The sequence below is a fragment of the Ahaetulla prasina genome, chromosome 8 (assembly GCF_028640845.1).
Source record: "Ahaetulla prasina isolate Xishuangbanna chromosome 8, ASM2864084v1, whole genome shotgun sequence".
NCBI lineage: Eukaryota > Metazoa > Chordata > Lepidosauria > Squamata > Colubridae > Ahaetulla > Ahaetulla prasina.
The window spans coordinates 6,393,814-6,413,735 of record NC_080546.1 but is presented as its reverse complement, the minus strand read 5'-3'; the positions used below and the strand labels follow the sequence as shown (position 1 = coordinate 6,413,735).

The window sequence follows — 19,922 nt, the reverse complement described above, 5'->3', positions numbered from 1 at the left end:
ACTGAAGTAGTTAATTATTTACAAATGCTACCTTTAATAGCTTTGATTTTTCTAAGCATTCCCTGAAAAGCTAGAAATACGAGGATGGGATCCATTGATAGATGGCCCTTGTCTAAGGTACCATAACTAAATTGGACAATCCAGATGACTCAGCTACTCAAGGCTGACACCAATCACTGGAGGCAGATAGGAGACAGCGATGGATCGCTCTGGCTGTCTCATGAATAGAATTGATTGTTCCCTGACACACGGATTAACCTTGGGCCGTTCCAACTCGTCGAACTCAAGGGTTAGAAGGATGGTCCCTTCAGTTTGTCAGCAGGCAGAAGCTCAGCAAACAGTGGTTAAGTCCTGGCTTCCGCATTACATTAGAATCTAAAAGAACATTTCTACAAGATGATGTACTGTTGGTATTTAACAGCAGATTAGTTATCTAAGATGTATACAGGAGTGGCCAGAATTGTGGAAACCTTTTGGGAAATGTGTATTTTTGAGGTTTGATGGCTAATAACACCATTTTATTTATTTTTTTGAGTTTAAAGATAATCCTCTTCCACTGCTGGAATGGCCTGGGAATAGCCCAGACCTTAACCCAATTGAAAGTCTATGCAGCTGACTAAAGAAACTGGTTAGTCAGAAGCGACCCAGCAATAAAACCCAGTTCATAGAAGCAATCATTCAATCTTGGTTTCACAAAGGCTGGGCCAGCTTATCTACAACGCAAAAGACCTTCAGCCTCAGGACATAATAGGATTAGCCCTCTACCCATCTCACCACACGGCACTAGGGAAGATTGCATCACCCAGTAGGTTCAACCAAGCCTGGGACTCAAGACAACCTACAAAGTTGCCCCTGCATGGCCCTATGGGAGTCTGACAACCAGTCGGAATACATGTCCTTGCCACAGGAACCGGAAGCAAGTTCAAAGCCCAAGAGAGGGTATAAATCTATCTCACTCTCCACTCCATGTGGTCAGCTACCCAGGACTTCAAACCATGTGGTCCTGGCCACCATTAAACCATCTTTCCAAACAGTCTCCATGTTTCCAGTGTCTTTCTCCCCACTTGGAACTGAACCTAGATGGATATTTATTCCCACAAAATGCATCGAAAATTGCCTTCATAGATAAATTAAGACAATGTAAAATCTCAGGTATCTTCAGCTACTCAGGTATCTTGTGTTAGATAGTGCTTTATTGATTTTCTATAGGAACGATCAGTTATACCACATCATTTTTTAAAATCAAACTTTAAATCATATTTAGGATGTTGGAAACCTCCTGAAAGATCAGTTTGGGATTCATTATCATTTACTAAACTTGTCGAATCTTCTCCAAATTTAAGAAGTATCCCTCTGTCCCCACTCTTCGATAATATAATTATGGACTGTTTCAAAAGTTCCCTACAAACACATGTCTGAAATAGGCAAAAGGACGAATGGTAGCTTCTAAAGTGAAAATATATAATCCGCTACTGATTTCAAATATGTCATATCAATGTTGTTGAATTCGGTTCTTGGCAACAAGCTAGGAAATTGTACAAAGTGTTCTGGAGGCCTTTGTGTTGTGCCCTTCAAGACAGTAAACACCAATGCAAAACCTGGCTGAACAATCTTTTATGGTTCAGATTTAGAGATATCTTCAATACCATAAAGGGAAGTCTTTATATAGCAATGTTGATTATGCTACCAAACACTCTTGTTTTCTGTGCCTGGAAATTTTAAGCGTGGTGATATATGTTTCAAAGGTTTTGTTGTAACCACGGCCATAAAGATAGCAACTCAACAGCTGTGGAAAGCCCACGCAAGACATACTTTCCTAATAACTCACACGGCGCCCTTAACAAGCATCTATCTTTCCTGATGGATTTCACTACTTCTATTCACACATCAGCCAAGAGATTTCAACATTTGTTCCAGCAGTTAAACAAAGAAGTAAATCGTATCTCAAACTGGGATGGGGGGAGAAAATACTCTTAACACTTTACCTGAGATTTACACCTTCCAATCTGTAGCTCTATTTCAATTTTATCCCATTATTTATAATATGTGTTGTATACCAGGGGGTCCCCTAAACATGGCAACTTTTAAGACTTGTGGATCTTAACTCCCAGAATTCCCCAGCCAGCCATGCTGAATTCTGTGAGTTGAAGTCCACAAGTCTTAAAAGTTGCTATATACAACGGTGCTGCGGGATAAAATAAGTTCTTGATCTTCTGGAGGGATAATTAAATTTAAAAAATGGCGAAAGCAATGCACCTCTACTAGAGTTGTACGTATTACAGATGTATCCCCCGTTCTACTAAGGAAGTCTGGTTCATCTTCCAAAACCCAAATTTCATTGAGGACCAAACTCTGCCACAAACCTTCCATGGTTTCGCCCTTCAAAGGATTCCAAATAATGCATTCCCTACATTATTTTAATGGACCAACTTTGGAGACCACCAAGGGTAGACACCGTCAACCAAGCACGCGAGATAATGTCAACCATCCAGAGAGGAAGAGAGAAGAAAGGAAAGGCGGACAATCACTTACGTTATTCATGTATTCGGTCAGCAAATCCTGCAGGGCCTGTCTCACCGCGTTGCATTCGGCCACAATTCTCTCCCGGCGGTCGTCGCGGGTGCAAGAGGAATCGGCCATGAGGGCAGCCCCACTGATGATGCTCTCCAGTCTCTCTTCGAGGGAGGGCCGGAATCGGGCTTCGCTGAATGTCATGGGATCTAAAATGATCTTGTTCTGCCAAAAAAAATCAAAGAGAGAAAGGGGAGTTCGTAAGAGCTACGGCTGAGTAGCACAAGGGGTTTGAAAAGAGAAAATATTATTATTGTTACTGCTTATTAAACTTAGATGCTGCCCATCTCACCCAGAGTTGACTCCAGGCAGCTTACATCCATCCATCCATCCATCAAATTGATTTATTATTTATTTATTCTGTTTTTATTACAACCATTTAAAACAAGATAAAACATTAAAACAATTAAAATAATGAATATTAATACTCAAATTGACTTAAAAACTACCAAGGAAGAAATGTAAATTTATTTATTTACTTACTTACTTATTTACTTACTAACTTACTTACTTACTTACTAACTTGCTTACTTATTTTGCTGCCCAGCTACCCTACAAGGTGATTCTGGGCAGCTTACAGATTATAAAACAAGTAAAAAATAGTTAAAAGACTAAAGGCAGCAGTAAAAAATATAGCAATGAACTTTAAAAACCTAATTATTTATTTACTTCAGCCAAATGCTTTTTTTTTCCTTCAAAAAAGCAACTGGAAAAAAGTCTTGTTTCACATTCAAGAAGAGTCTTCAGTTCTCTTTTTCAGAACCAAAGAAGCTCCTTGGACGAGAAGCGAAATATCTTCAAAGAGGGGGGGGGGAAACCCAAGAAAGTCCAGTTGCCTTTTGAAAAAAAAAACACCAGTTATTTGGCTTAAGTAAATAAATAATTAGGTTTTGAAAGCACCTTTGGGTCAACCGTGACCTGGATGATTGGGAATCTCCATCGACGCTAATTTGCGTCTTGTTTATAAGACAGCGAAAAAAGTAAGGTTCTACATTTAGGCAAAAAAAAAACCAAAATGCACAGGTACAGTATATGTGGTACCTCACTCAATAGTAGTAACTGTGAGAGGGATCCTGGAGTCCTAGTGGACAACCATTTAGATAGGAGCCAGCAGTGTGCAGCAGCTGCCAAAAAAGCCAACACAGTTCTGGGCTGCATAAACAGAGGGATAGAATCAAGATCACGTGAAGTGTTAATACTACTTTATAAGGCCTTGGCAAGGCCACACTTGGAATATTGCATTCAGTTTTGGTCGCCACGATGTAAAAAAGATGCTGAGACTCTACAAAGAGTGCAGAGAAGAGCAACAAAGATGATTAGGGGACTGGAGGCTAGAACATATGAAGAACGGTTGCAGGAACTCGGTATATCTAGTTTAACAAAAAGGACTAGGGGAGACATGATAGCAGTGTTCCAATATCTCAGGGGCTGCCACAAAGAAGAGGGAGTCGGGCTGTTCTCCAAAGCACCTGAGGGTAGAACAAGAAGCAATGGGTGGAAACTGATCAAAGAAAGAAGCAACTTAGAACTAAGGAGAAATTTCCTGACAGTTAGAACAATTAATAAGTGGAGCTACTTGCCTGTAGAAGTTGCTCCAACAGTGGAAATTTTTAAGAAAATGTTGGATAACCATCTGTCTGAGATGATGTAGGGTTTCCTGCCTGGGCAGGGGGTTGGACTAGAAGGCCTCCAAGGTCCCTTCCAACTCTGTTGTTGTTATATTTGTTATATATTGCATTTCTAAGTCAACTAGAACCTGATACTTTCCGCCATATTCCTGTAACTCAGTTATGTTCCTATGTCTACAAAGACAAAAAAGATTTTAGGAAACGGTAATCCCCAATTCCTTGTTTTAGGGATACAGAATCTAAAACTTTCCAACAAAAGAATTCTGCAGCAAAGTTTTTTTTAAAAAAAGAAAGAAAGAAAGAAAGGTCAGTTACCCAGGAACCCAGCCAGCATTTAGAAAGGATTAAATCTTCGTCGGCAGCAAAGGTACATTCTCGAAACCAAATTATCAGAATTGAACGCCATTTAAAAACAGATTAGACCTGATGTTGTTGCCCCTTAATCGCATTCATCTTTAGCTTGCCATTGTGTAAGGCAACAAGAGTTATCAGTCCGCCGTTGAAGCAGCAGTGGGAAGAATGACATTATAGAGCAATAGAAAGCAATATTCGTTCTGGCGGGAAGGGAACCATTTCCTTGCTTGGCGCACTTTGGAGGTCATTTGATCATTGCATTAACGCCTCCTGCAGCCTCCTGCAATCTGATTTGAAGGGCGGGCGGTAATGCATAATGCACAATGACTTATATGCTTCTTTGCAGCATTGGTTATCTCAAAGCTGTGTTGCCAGTCGATCTTAGACTCTATGCCACTCGCAGTGGGTATCGGAAAAGCTCAAGCCCAAAACGACAGAAAGACACTAAAAAAAAGGATCTTTAATATTATAATATAATATAATATAATATAATATAATATAATATAATATAATAATATAATATAATATAATATAATATAATATAATATAATATAATATAATATAATATAATATAATATAATATAATATAATAAAATAAAATAATATAATAATATAATATAATATAATATAATATAATATAATATAATATAATATAATATAATATAATATAATATAATATAATATAATATAATATAATATAATATAATATAATACATTAACAGAGTTGGAAGGGACCTTGGAGGTCTTCTAGTCCAACCCCCTGCCCAGGCAGGAAACCCTACACCATTTCAGACAAATGGCTATCCAACATCTTCTTAAAAACTTCCAGTGTTGGAACATTTACAACGTCTGAAGGCAAGTTGTTCCACTGATAAGTGTTCTAATTGTCAGGAAATTTCTCCTTCATTCTAAATTGCGTCTCTCCTTGATTAGTTTCCCCAAATTGCTTCTTGTTTTACCCTGAGGTACTTTGGAGAAAAGCTTGACTCCCTCTTCCTTGTTTGGCAGTCCCTGAGATATTGGAACACAGCTATCATGTCTCCCCTAGTCCTTCTTTTCATCAAACTAGGCATGCCGAGTTCCTGCAACCATTCTTCATATGTTTTATCCTCCAGTCCCCTAATCATCTTTGTTGCTCTTCTCTGCACTCTTTCTAGAGTCTCAGCATCTTTTTTACATCGTGGCGACCAAAACTGGATGCAGGATTCCAAGTGTGGCCTTACCAAGGCATTATAAAGTGGTATTAACACTTCACAACTTAAGTTGTTAACACTTCACACTTCACACTTAGCAGAGGTGGTATTCGAACCGGTACGCCCCGGCTCTATGCCATTCTATTTAGGCACGTTTTTTTAGGCCAGGCACATGTGCAGAAGGCGCGCACGCAAAGCACATGCAGGGAATGCGTGGAAGGCAGGCACACACATGAAGCGAGTGTGTGCACATGCAGCGAACCAGTGGTACCATAATGAGAAACCCACTGCTGATCTTTAGATATGTTCAGTACACAGAGAGACGAACCTCTATGTATCTACAAGTAGTCCTCCACTTACGACCACAATTGAGCCCAGCATTTATGTTGCTCAGACGGTTCGTTAAGTGAGCTTTTGGCCCACTTTACGACTTTTCTTGCCGCATTTGTTAAGTGAGTCACCGTGGTTGTTAAATTAGTAACACGGTTGTTCAGCGAATCTGGTTTCCCCATTGACTTTTCCTGTCAGAAAAGTCGCAGAAGGGGGATCGTGTGACCCCAGGACGCTGCAATGTTGGAATATTATGCCATATGAACCCCTTTATGAAATTGTTTATAAAATTACTTATGTGCAAATATAAGCATGAGCAAGTTTTGAGAAATTGCTTATGTGCAAAAATATCAGCATAGGTAAGTCTGGCAAATTTTTATCATGTAAGCAGAAATCTGTTTGATGCCAAGGTTGCAAAGATGTTTGCCTGTAAATGTATCAACACCTTTGAGATAGCCACAGAACATTCCTTCTCTGATAAGGCTCACTTCACAGAGCTTCAAAAGAAATTACTCCTACACACAATTATATGAGATTTGTTAACAAGCAGAGCCAGGATGTTTCAAGATGTATTTCTGTTTGCTATGTGTAGCATGAATAGTGTAACTGTAGAACGCCTTAGACACGTGTGAGAGTGATATCCTTGTAGTCTGTGTAGATTGCTATGCAACTGTACCACGTAGGCAATAAGCAGAGAACAAAGAGCCACCTCATGGCAAAACTCCTCCCAAGAATCATGAGCTTTCTCCCAAAATCATAGGCTTGTGGATGTGCTTGCAGTCACATGTTCACATATTGCCACAATATGCATATCCAACCCAATGTGTCAATTTATGTATGGTTAATCAGGATCACATGCTTGCCTTCTGAATCTCTGTAACCCACCCCTAACAATAAAAGTTTGTCTCGAGCTAGCTCGGGGCTCGTTCACCCCGAGGAGAATTGGACTTTGTGTCTTCGTTCTCACTCCGTCCGGCGCGGGGACTGCCCGGACCCTTTCGTGGCGAGCCCGCTGGCCGCGAGAAACGCCACACTGCAAACCGTCATAAATGTCCGTCAGCTGTCAAGCGTCCAAATGTAAATCATGTGACCGGGGGGGGGGATGCTGCGTAAGTGTGAAACGTGGTCCTAGGTGACTTTTCTCAGTGCCCTCGTAACTTCAAACAGTCACTAAGTGAAGAGCTGTAAGTCAAGGACTACCTGTATTAAAGATGGCGAAAGGTAAGATAGGTATTAAAAAAAACACAAGGGGTCAGTTCCAACTTTAGAACATAGAATAACGGGGTTCTTGTCTTGGAGGTCTTCAAGTCCAGGGCCTTTTGCCTCTCCAGACTCTCCTTAAAAGCCTCCAGGGATGGAGCATCCACAACTTCTGGAGGCAAGTTGTTCCAAGGATTAATTGTTCTCACCGGCAGGAAATTTGGCCTTAGTTCTAAGTTGGATCTCTTTTTAATGATCTAACTGGTGATAGATAGATAGATAGATAGATAGATAGATAGATAGATAGATAGATAGATAGATAGATAGATAGATAGACAGACAGACAGACAGACAGACAGACAGACAGACAGACAGACAGACAGACAGACAGACACAGACAGACAGATTGATATGATTGATATGATTGATATGATATGATTAGATAGATAGATAGATAGATAGATAGATAGATAGATAGATAGACAGACAGACAGACAGACAGACAGACAGACAGACAGATTGATATGATTGATATGATTGATATGATATGATTAGATAGATAGATAGATAGATAGATAGATAGATAGATAGATAGATAGATAGATAGATAGATAGATAGATAGATAGATAGACAGACAGACAGACAGACAGACAGATTGATATGATTGGTATGATTGATATGATATGATTAGATAGATAGATAGATAGATAGATAGATAGATAGATAGATAGATAGATAGATAGACAGACAGACAGACAGACAGACAGACAGACAGACAGATTGATATGATTGATATGATTGATATGATATGATTAGATAGATAGATAGATGATAGATAGATAGATAGATAGATAGATAGATAGATAGATAGATAGATAGATAGATAGATAGATAGATAGATAGATAGGCAGCTGTGTATATTTATTTTGGATGCTTTTATTGTTTTTAAAATGCTTTTGCATTTGTTTGATGGTTTTTATTCTTTTGGAATTGTAAACTGCCCGTAGTCAATGATTGAGACAGGCAGCTGTAGAAATAATATATATATTTCTGCCCTTCTTTTGAAGGTGTCTGTGCTTTGATATGCCGGTAGATGCCCCTATATACTCAAAAGAAGGGAAGAAATTGTTTGATGCAACATCCACTAGATGTCATTACAGCACAAGAAATAATCTTTCCGAGTTCTCAAGCTCCATAGGGAGACCGCAAGCATGTGTTCACCCACTACTTCCACAACTGGGGATCCATGTGTGTGTGCGCCCACCCCACCCCTTGCTTCTGCAGTCTGGTTCCGAATGGCTCACAACCAGGTAAATGGGCTGCGGCCCAGGGGTTAGGGGCCCCCTCTTTTACCAGCTGCAAAAGTGTTCTTTCCACAGCCAGTTGTAACTTCCAAGGGTGATTAAATAGCCAGACTCAAGTCAAGGATTACCTGTATTCAATGGTGGGATTCAGCCGGTTCGAGTGAACCGGTTGTTAAATTGCTGGCTGGCTCCGCCGCTCCCCGTCCTGCCCCTTCCAGGAGTCCCCATGTGCTGTTTTGGCTCCCAGGTAAGTGCAGGGAGGCCTACTAGGCCCAAAAAGGGGCACAGAGGGTGCGGTGTCTCCCCCCATGGCCCGTTTTTGCTCCCAGGAGGCTTCAGGGAGGCCTACTGGGCCCAAAACAGGGCGCGGGGGGGCGGCGCATACCCCCCCACGGCCCATTTTTGCTCCCAGGAGGCTGTAGGGAGGCCGAGTGCTGCCTGTCATACCCCTTGCCATGCCCACCATGGCCACGCCCACCCAGCCAGTCATTAGGGCAGAGAACCGGTTATTAAATTATTTGAATCCCACCACTGCCTGTATTTAGGAAGGAGCTACAAGTAATCGGAGCAGCTACAACAAAAACAAAGAAGGCTCTGTTCTTTATTCTGTGCATTAAAACGTAAAGGTTCCCCTCGCACATATGTTCCTGACTCTAGGGGGCGGTGCTCATCTCCGTTTCAAAGCCGAAGAGCCAGCGCTGTCCGAAGACGTCTCCGTGGTCATGTGGCCGGCATGACTCAACGCCAAAGGCGCACGGAACGCTGTTACCTTCCCACCAAAGGTGGCCCCTATTTTTTCTACTTGCATTTTTACGTGCTTTCGAAACTGCTAGGTTGGCAGAAGCTGGGAGAAGTAACGGGAGCTCACCCCGTTACACGGCAGCACTAGGGATTCGAACCGCTGAGCTGCCGACTTTTCGATTAGCAAGCTTAACGTCCTAGCCCCTGAGCCACCGCGTCCCTCTATTCTGCGCATTAGGGTGTTTGTTTTGTTTTTTTGTACTGTGGACAATGGCCTGTCTTGCTGTTCCCAATTGCTCAAAGTGTAATGCCATTTCCTCTCTTAATGTTGCCCTCCGTTTTCAGCGCGGAAAACACAATTCTGCAGCTATGCAGTTGGTCTTCATTAAAGAAGGCTCTAAGAGGCACCTGCTCTGTACTCCAGTGGTGAACCTTTTATTCCCGCGGAAACTTTTGTGGACTGTTGTGCGCTAAGTGTCTCTGCAGCTTCCTCTTTAGTGCTTGTCCGGTTTGAGAGCTTTCTCTCTCTTCCTGAGTGCTTTGAACAAGCGAGGCGGCTGCTGCTGCTCTTGGCCAGATTTTTAATCCTTTTTCGAGATGACTGTTTGAGGGAGGAAGGAGCTTCATTCTTGTTGTTGTTAGTGGTTTGTTTAGAAACGAGGATTGGTACAAGGAATGACAAACCCCGGGAGGAATGAATATAGAAGATGTCCTTTATGTGGACAGTTCAAAATTAAAGTCAAGGCTATTGACTAATTTTTGATGGTAAAAATGTTACAGAATATTAAACCTCGCATACCTGATACAGACAGTCCTCGACTTCTAACAGTTCATTTAGTGACCATTAAAAGTTACAGTGGTACGGAAAAAAGTGACTTTTGACTGTTTTTTCACACTTATGACCGTTGCAGCATCCCCATGGTCATGTGATCAAAATTCAGAGGTTTGGCAACTGGTTCATACTTATGAGGGTTGCCCAAAGGGTGATCCCCTTTGGTGACCTTATGATAAACAAAGTCGCTGGAGAAGCCAAGTTTACTCAACGGTTGTGTTAGCAATTTAACACCTGCAGTGGTTCACTTAACAACTGTGGCAAGAAAGGTTGTAAAATGGGGCAAAACTCACTTAACAGCAGAAACTTTTGGCTCAATTGTGCTTGTAAGTTGAGGGATATATTTGTGTGTCTCTGTGTTATTATATATAATATAAAACCCTTCTTTTTCATGGAAAGAAAGAAGGAAGGAAGGAAGGAAGGAAGGAAGGAAGGAAGGAAGGAAGGAAGGAAGGAAGGAAGGAAGGAAGGAAGGAAGGAAGGAAGGAAGGAAGGAAGGAAGGAAAGAGACAGAGAGGAAGAAAAGGAGAAAGAAAGGAAGAGCGGGAAGGAGGGAGGGAGGGAGAGAGAGAGAAAAAAGAAAGAAAGAAAGAAAGAAAGAGAGAGAGAGAGAGAGAGAGAGAGAGAGAGAGGGAGGGAGGGAGGGAGGGAAGAAAGGAAGGAAGGAAGGAAGGAAGGAAGGAAGGAAGGAAGGGGAGGTGGAAAAGGAAGAAAGGGAGGGAAGGAGGGAGGGAGGGAGGGAGAAAAAGAAAGAAAGAAAGAAAGAAAGAAAGAAAGAAAGAAAGAAAGAAAGAAAGAAAGAGGGAGGGAGGAAGAAAAGGAGAAAGAAAGGAAGGGGGGAGGGAGAGAGAGAGAGAAAGAGAAAGAGAAGAAAAGAAAGGAAAAGAAAAAAGAAAAGAAAAGAAAGAAAGAAAAGAAGACAAGACAAAACAAGGCAAGGCAAGAAAAGAAAGAAAAAAGACAAGATGACAAGGCAAGGCAAGGCAAGGCAAGGCAAGGCAAGGCAAAACAAGGCAAGGCAAGACAAGACAAGACAAGACAAGACAAGACAAGACAAGACAAGAACAGCCAGCATGTTATCCTTCCTCTGTTGAACTTGTTATAGACACAGGGTCCAGCAGCCCAGGACGAATTGGCTGTCAAAGGCAGAGAGCATGGACTAGAGTGTACATCATCAGCCATCTGGAACAAGGCCGTCTGAGAAGGATGGGGTGAAGCACTGCATTGCTCAGCTTGCTCCAAAGAAGACCAAAAAGCTTGATTTTTCACACAGAGCCAAAAGCTTCAGTTGGAGGTTACTTCCCAGTAGGTAAGAAGTAGGCTGAGAACGTCACTCACGCCTACCCTTCCAAACCAGCAAAAAGTGAGGAGGGGGAGTTCCTCATACTGGGGGAAGTTGGAAATGATGGATCAGCCATGAGATGTTCCTATGCGGAAGGCTTCCAATCTGCAATTTTAGTATAATGGGGTCATGAATGAAAAATTATTAATTGGTGGGCTCCTTGGTGTTACTCTGGACTTGGTTGTTTCCTTCCAGATGTTTCATTACCAAACTAGATAACACCATCAGTTATCAGTGTGTTTTATGGCAGTTCTTTTCCTTCGGAGTTTCTGTCTTGACAGAGATTTCTCGGTTGACGATTCTTCAAACATTCAAAAGTTTTTGGGGATTCTCTAGTAGCGTCTTGAGGCCCCGGTCACCCTTATACATGTTAAAACTTCGTAGGTTTTCAAGCTAGTGAATGTTTAGCGCTTCCCATTAAGATAATCAATATACGTCCTCGATCGAGATCTGTTTCTGCGTTTTGTAACGTTGTGGTGACCATCAATTTATGAAATAATTTTAACTCCATACACTTGAATTAACAACTCAGAGAGCACTTTGTAGCTATTCTTTTTGAATAAAAGTGAAAGTAAACAAGATCCACATTCTTCCATATCTAATATCCTAAAAATAGCTCTTACATAAGTTTTTTTTTTTAAAAAAAACATAAATAAATCAAGAATGTTCTCTAAATCAGGGGTCTCCAATCTTGGCAACTTTAAGCCTGGCGGACTTCAACTCCCAGAATTCCATTATATTATATTATATGTTGGCTTTCTATCTGGAGTTAGACAGTGTTTCTCAACGTTGGCCACTTGAAGAGATCTGGACTTCAATTCCCAGAATTCACCACCCAGCAAGGCTGGTCGAGGGAATTCTGGGAGTTGAAGTCCACACTTCTTTAAGTTGCCACGGTTGAGAAAAACTGAACTTTAAGGGATAGATTGCAGCATCTCACATTAATCCTTTGTACTAAAACAAAAGAATTGCCACCGTAAAGGATTTATATTCAGCTCTCTAATCCAATTAGCATAATTAGATTTAATTGGGCAATCCATCCACATGACAGCTGGAATCTTAGGAAGCCAAGCTTACTATGATTCTATGGAAAAACTAGCTGAATTCCCAAACCATAAAAGTTTCTTGCTATTTTATTGGCTTCCAAATATATTATCTGAGCACCAGACATTCTGCTTGCGCCCGAAAGAGCCGGCTTAACAAAGATTTTAGCCACAGCTTCATCCCCTTTGTTTAACAAAAGATATTTGGTCACTGATGAGGAGCACATTATGCCCAGGAATATTCTGTCTAGTTTTCTCCCGCATAAAATTGGAAGTGTCTTGGCAACGTTTACAGCTTCGTGCTTCTAGGAGCAATGTGTGATCGCAGCTGTTTCTTCCTTTTAACTGCTAGTGGGGGTTTGAAATGATTGGTTGGGAGCTTGGCTGTGTTCTGATTGGGTGGAGGTGTGTTCTGATTGGTTCCTCCACCCAATCAGAACACAGCCAAGCTCCCAACCAATCAGTTCAAACCCCCACTAGCAGTTAAAAGGAAGAAACAGCTGCGATCACACATTGCTCCTAGAAGCACGAAGCTGATAACAATAGCCTGAAGATAACGAATGAGACTTCGTCGAAACGTCGCCAAGACACTTCCAATTTTACGCAGGAGAAAACCTGAATAACCAAAGACCTACATATATATATATATATATATATATATATATATATATATATATATATATATATATATATATATATATATATATATATAATGTGATCGCAGCTGTTTCTTCCTTTTAACTGCTAGTGGGGTTTGAACTGATTGGGTGGGAGCTTGGCTGTGCTCTGATTGGATGGGGTTTTCTGTGCTCTGATTGGCTGGGGTGTGTCCTGTGTTGGTGGGGGCTTGGTTGTGCTCAGTCTAGTCTGTGCTGCAGGGGGATTTGAGCTGGTGAGCTGCATAGCTGTTGTTTGGCTTTGTGGTCGTGCTACATCTTCATAGTGGGTATATATATAATATATATATATATATATATATATATATATATATTCTACTCTTTTTATTACATTATTATCAATGAATACTCTGCTTTATGTGCTTGTTTACTGAATTTAATCCTTGTCTATTATATTCTTTCTTTTCCCCAAAAAAATTCTTGTACTGCCAATTTTTTTAAAATTCTTTTGTTTTATGCTTGTTAGTCAGTGTGAAACCTCTGTGATAGAAAAAAAAGCACAGATCGCTTTTGAAAATAATATATAAGTTAAAAGAAATATTTTAGACACTATCGGTATTATTTAGGACCAAAGGTAACACGGTATTTAAAGATGTTAGATATCTAGACACGATCTCATCCTTTTTCTCTCGTTATAAAAATTGACACTTACTGTGGGGTCCTTGGTGGTCTCTGATCTCGGTTGTTTCCTTGCAGACATTTTATGACCCAACTAGGTAACATCATCAGTTTTAAAAGGGAGTTTGGGGTTTACTCTCAGTTTGGGGTTGGTGGGAATATTGTGTTCTTCTTGGTGATTCCTTGATTAGGTTGTTTACTGTTTAATTGTTTGTGTTGGTGGTCCCAACTCTAGACAAACTGAGTTGAAAGTTCCAACTCTAGAACTACTATCTCTAGAACTACCAATTCAGACAAACAATCACACAGAAAGCAATATCCCAATCAAGAGCTGAAGAAGCTTCTTGGATGAGAAGCGAAACGTCTTCAGAGAAAAACCAGAAAGTCCAGTTGCCTCTTGAAAAAAGCACCTTTGGGGCAACCATGACCTGGAGTAGAGGTCATCAACTGGTGGCCCGTGAACCACTGGTGGTCCGTGAGAAAATTTTGGTGGTCCCCAGAAAAGTTATTTGCATTTTTTATATTGCACTAAATCCGGGGTCCTCAAACTACGGCCCCTGGACTGGATACGTGCAATGAACGCTTGTGTTGCTGCAGAGAGTCTCCCCCTTCAGGGTCTTTTTGTGTGGGTTGGGGTCCACTTCAGCCTCCTGGTGTGGGGCTTTGGGCGAAGGCTGGAGGGAAGTGCTGCTGGTGGCAAAGAGCCAGAAGGCCTCGTTCTAGTGGGACTGCATCATGGCCTGGAACTGGCTGACCATCTCAGCCCGCTGAGCCTCCAGGCACCGGTACCTGGCCTGACACTCCTGCAGGTCTTCCCTCTGCTTGGAAATCCTATGCTCCTAGTCCTCAGTGAGGTACTTCTGCTGAGCCTCCTTCTTGGTCTGATCCAATTTGAACTGAGCTGTTTTGCCAACTCTTTTTCGTGGTGGCTGCTTAGCTCCAACAACTGCTTCCAGTTGGGGCCCTAAGGAGCCCAGGCAGGCAGGGGGGGAGTGGGTAGGAGGGGAGGGGTGAGTAGAGGATGGTGAGGTGCCCCTCGACTTGAGTGACATCAAGTTGGTCGTGGCCACCCAGTCATATGACTACCTAACCACACCCACCCAGCCGGTCATTAAGCAGATCATATTAGTGGTCCACGGGATTTAAAATTATGAATCTAGTGGTCCCTGAGGTCCGAAAGGTTGGGGACCCCTGACCTGGAGGATTGAGAATCTCCAAAGGCATATCCCAGTCAAGGAACCAACACAAACATTCTCACCCACGCTGACAGGAGAAACCCTCTAAACAGAGAGCAAACTTCACTCCCTACTAAACTCCGACGATGTCACCTAGTTTGGTAATGAAACGTCTGTAGCAAAAGCTCAGAGCGCGCACCAAGGACCCCGCGCAGTTCAACCGTGAGCTACAAACGTTCTCTTCCATTGAAAGTCACACTTACATCGAACTCATTCAGGGCTGCAGCAAGCTCCCCAATCCCAGTGTGGCCCTTGTTCTCGTCGGTGGGCGAGGTGGCCTGAGCTGCGTTGGAAATTCCAGCAATGGCTTCCTGGACTTGTTTGAAGACATAATCCCTGTTGGCTCTGGTGGCTGCGACGTCCGGGTGGCGGAGGAAAGCTTGTGAAGCAGTGTAGAGCATGGTTGCGTTTTTCTTCAAGGCACCACGAGCCGCAGCCATTTCATCTCTACAGTGGGGATCCTTTAGCTCCTGTTTGAAACGACAACAACAAAAAATAATGAAAACAACAACAACAGTGGCTAGCAACCTGCCTTCCATGGAGGACCTGTATACTGTATGAGTCAAAAAGAGGGCCGTGAAAATATTTACAGACCCCTCGCATCCTGGACATAAACTGTTTCAACTCCTACCCTCAAAACGACGCTATAGAGCACTGCACACCAGAACAACTAGACACAAGAACAGTTTTTTCCTGAACGCCATCACTCTGCTAAACAAATAATTCCCTCAAGACTGTCAAATTAACTATTAAGTCTGTATTACTATTCTTCTTCTCATCCTTCTTAGTACCTAACTCCTTTACTACTTATTGTCAGCGTTCCAGAAAACCCCCCAACTCCGAATAAAAACTCCAAAGCAAGCATCTTTCAAAGTTCTGTTTACTAGGATAGGTAGACTGGCATATCTGGGAAAACCCGAATCTGAGAGGTCCGGGTTTTCCCTCAGTAGATCAAAACCCCCAAAACCATCCCCTCACTCTTCAGTCGATCACGTGCTCCAATCACCAACCGTCCCATCTCAAGACAGCGCTCCGACCACTCCTTCTCCAGATGCAGGATCGGCCTGACCTTGACCAACAGGAAGAATGCTATTATGTCTATTATGTTGGCCAATAAAAAATTCTATTCTATTCTATTCTATTCTATTTACTAGAATAGGTAAACTGGCATATCCGGGAAAACCCGAATCTGAGAGGTCCGGATTTTCCCTCAGTAAATCAAAAACCCCAAAACCATCCCCTCACTCCGCAGTCGATCACGTGCTCCAATCACCAACTGTCCCATCCCAAGACAGCACTCCGGCTACTCCTTCTCCAGATGCAGGATCGGCCTGACCTTGACTGACAGGAAGAATGCTATTATGTCTAAAGACAACCCCTTTACTAAATCCCCCCCTCCTATTTTCCCACACTTGAGTAAAGTGGCAGCACGGAAGCTTCCGGCCTAATATGGCTTCCAAAACTGACACTTAATGACTATAACTTTGCTGCTTGTATCTTTATGATTTATATTGTTTTATTTAGTTTCCTAGTATGATTTATGTTGATTGCTTATTTAGTATCCTATGACTATCACTAAGTGCTGTATCTTATGATTCATGATGAATGTAATTCTTTATGTACACCAAGAGCTTATGCACTGAAGGCAAATTCTTTGTGTGTCCAATCACATAAAGAATTCCAGAATTCTAGAAAATGAAAAATAATCACACACAGAGTCTATATAATACCACTTTATAATGCCTTGGTAAGGCCACACTTGGAATATTGCATCCAGTTTTGGTCGCTACGATGTAAAAAAGATGTTGAGATTCTAGAAAGAGTGCAGAGAAGAGCAACAAAGATGATTAGGGGACTGGAGGATAAAACATATGAAGAACGGTTGCAGGAACTGGGTGTGTCTAGTTTAACAAAAAGAAGGACTAGGGGAGACATGATAGCTGTGTTCCAATATCTCAGGGGCTGCCACAAAGAAGAGGGAGTCGGGCTGTTCTCCAAAGCACCTGAGGGTAGAACAAGAAGCAATGGGTGGAAACTAATCAAGGAGAGGAGCAACTTAGAACTAAGGAGAAATTTTCTGACAGAACTATCAATAAGTGGAACAACTAACATCCTATGGCATCTCAGGACCCCTTCACAAATGGATATCTGCTTTTCTGTCTAACAGACAACAAGTGGTCAAAATTGGCAATGCTCTATCAAATCCTGTTCCTGTCAAGAGTGGCGTTCCTCAAGGTAGCGTCCTTGGACCAACACTCTTCATACTATACATTAATGATCTTTGTGACCATATCTCAAGTAATTGTGTTCTCTTTGCTGACGATGTCAAACTATTTAACACCACTGATAATACATCTATCATTCAAAAAGACCTTGATCATCTAACCGCTTGGTCTAAAACTTCGCAACTCCAAATCTCAACCAGCAAATGCTCAGTCTTACATATAGGAAAAGAGAACCCAAACACTAAGTACATACTAGATGGACATTACCTTACTGACGACCTCCATCCCGTTAAAGACCTTGGAGTTTTCATGTGAAATGATCTAAGTGCCAAAGCCCACTGCAACTACATAGCAAAAAAAGCTCTAAGAGTTGTAAACCTAATCTTGCGTAGCTTCTTTTCCAAAAACACCACACTACTAACCAGAGCATATAAAACATTTGCTAGACCAATTCTAGAATACAGCTCACCTGTTTGGAACCCTCACCATATCTCTGACATCAATACAATTGAACGTGTCCAGAAATATTTTACAAGAAGAGTTCTCCATTCCTCTGAAAACAACAAAATACCTTACCCCACCAGACTTGAAATCCTAGGCTTAGAAAGCTTGGAACTCCGTCGCCTCCGACAAGACCTAAGTTTAACTCACAGAATCATCTATTGTAATGTCCTTCCTGTTAAAGACTACTTCAGCTTTAATTGCAATAATACAAGAGCAACCAATAGATTTAAACTTAATGTCAACCGCTTTAATCTAGATTGCAGAAAATATGACTTCTGTAACAGAATCATCAGTGCTTGGAATACTTTACCTGACTCTGTGGTCTCTTCCCATAATCCTAAAAGCTTTAACCAAAAACTTTCTACTATTGACCTCACCCCATTCCTAAGAGGACCATAAGGGGCGTGCATAAGAGCACAAACGTGCCTACCGTTCCTGTCCTATTGTTTTTCTTTTCTTCTTCCTATATATATATATGCTTATACCTCCTAATATTTACTCATATATGTGTTTATATGCTATATAATCTTTTTGTATGATACCTACATATATTGTTGTGACAAAATAAATAAATAAATAAATAAATAAACTTGCCTGCAGAAGCTGTGAATGCTCCAACACTGGAAATTTTTAAGAAAATGTTGGATAGCCATTTGTCTGAAGTGGTATAGTGTTTCCTGCCTGGTCAGGGGGTTGGACTAGAAGACCTCCAAGGTCCCTTCCAACTCTGTTGTTATGTTATGTTATGTTATGTTATGTTATGTTATGTTATGTTATGTTATGTTATGTTATGTTATGTTGTGTTAATATCTATAAATCAGTGCCTCGGCAAAGAAGCCAATTGTTATCCATAAGTACAAGGGAGCCTCCAAGCCCTTCCAAACTTCTCCATCCATCATGGATGAACCAGACCTAAAAAGGTGAGTAAAGATGCTCAAAACAAATATCGCGAAAAGCAAAGGTATACGTACCACCTGGAATGAAAAAGATAAGTAATAAGGAAGGTGAGTTAATTGAGTTCCAAATCTTAAGGAATGTACAGCAAGAAAAAATGGCTCAAGAATCATTTATCTTGACTCTCTCATGGATCACTACTTCAAGATATATTTTATTGTGCCTTTTTTGGGGGGGAGGGGTCATTATGTTATAACAAAAGCCAGATTGGTCTAATGATTAAGCCCCCAAGTTAAAAAGCAGGAGACTGAGTTATAACTCAGGCAACAGACATAACTAATATTCCTTCTCCTCAGTGGTGAAATCCAATTTTTTTTACTATCGGTTCTGTGGGCGTGGCTTGGTGGGCGTGGTGTGGTGGGAGTGGCAGGGTAAGGATACTACAAAATCCCCATTCCCTCCCCACTCCTGGGGGAAGGATATTGCAAAATCTCCATTCCCGCCCCACTCTGGGGACAGCCAGAGGTGGTATTTGCCAGTTCTCCAAACCACTCAAAATTTCTGCTACCAGTTCTCAGAACTACTCAAAATTTTTACTACCGGTTCTCCAAACTATTCAAAATTTCCACTATAGGTTCTCCAAACTACTCAAAATTTCCGCTACCGGTTCTCCAGAACCTGTCAGAACCTGCTGGATCCCACCCCTGCTTCTCCTTATTTTCCACACAACAACAATCCTGCGAGGTGAACTGGGCTGAGAGAGTGTGATTGGCCCAAGGTCACCCAGCTGGCTTTCGTGCCTAAGGCAGGACTAGAACTCGCAGTCTCCTAGTTTCTGAGTCAGCACCTTCACCACTACACCAAAGTGGCTCTTTCACAGCTGACTATCAAACAGAGATTGTACTGATCTGTCTGTTAGTTCCTTCCAGCACCCAGAAGTTTTAAGAGATGTACTTTAAGAGATCCTACATAATAGGATCACAAGGAAATGTTTGTGAATCTTGCAACCTTTCCATTGAGTGAAGGTAGATGGCCTTCATGTCCCCTACTGCAATTGAGTTTCAGAGTTAAGAACCCGATGAGAGAGTTCTGTCCAGTAGTTAAGATGCATCTGCTCTCCTGGGACGTCTCCATTTCAATAATCAGGAGTATGAAGATTCAATAGAGTCACCAATGGAGAGGATAAGCTGTTTAGATCTCTATCACACACCAGTAGTCTTTCTAAACGAT

The 19,922-nt window shown here is 41.6% G+C and overlaps 1 protein-coding gene across 2 annotated transcripts in view; it reads right to left on the bottom strand.

Moving 5' to 3' along the window:
* CTNNA2 (catenin alpha 2) overlaps window positions 1-19,922 on the bottom strand; it is a 698,304-nt gene that overhangs the window by 489,532 nt on the left and 188,850 nt on the right. For both annotated transcript variants that reach the window (XM_058193039.1, XM_058193037.1), the window contains 2 exons: window positions 15,273-15,539; window positions 2,533-2,736 (listed from right to left, as the gene is read on the bottom strand). In XM_058193039.1, coding sequence (XP_058049022.1) covers window positions 2,533-2,736; window positions 15,273-15,539 — 471 coding nt within the window. The remainder of the gene's footprint in view (window positions 1-2,532; window positions 2,737-15,272; window positions 15,540-19,922) is intronic.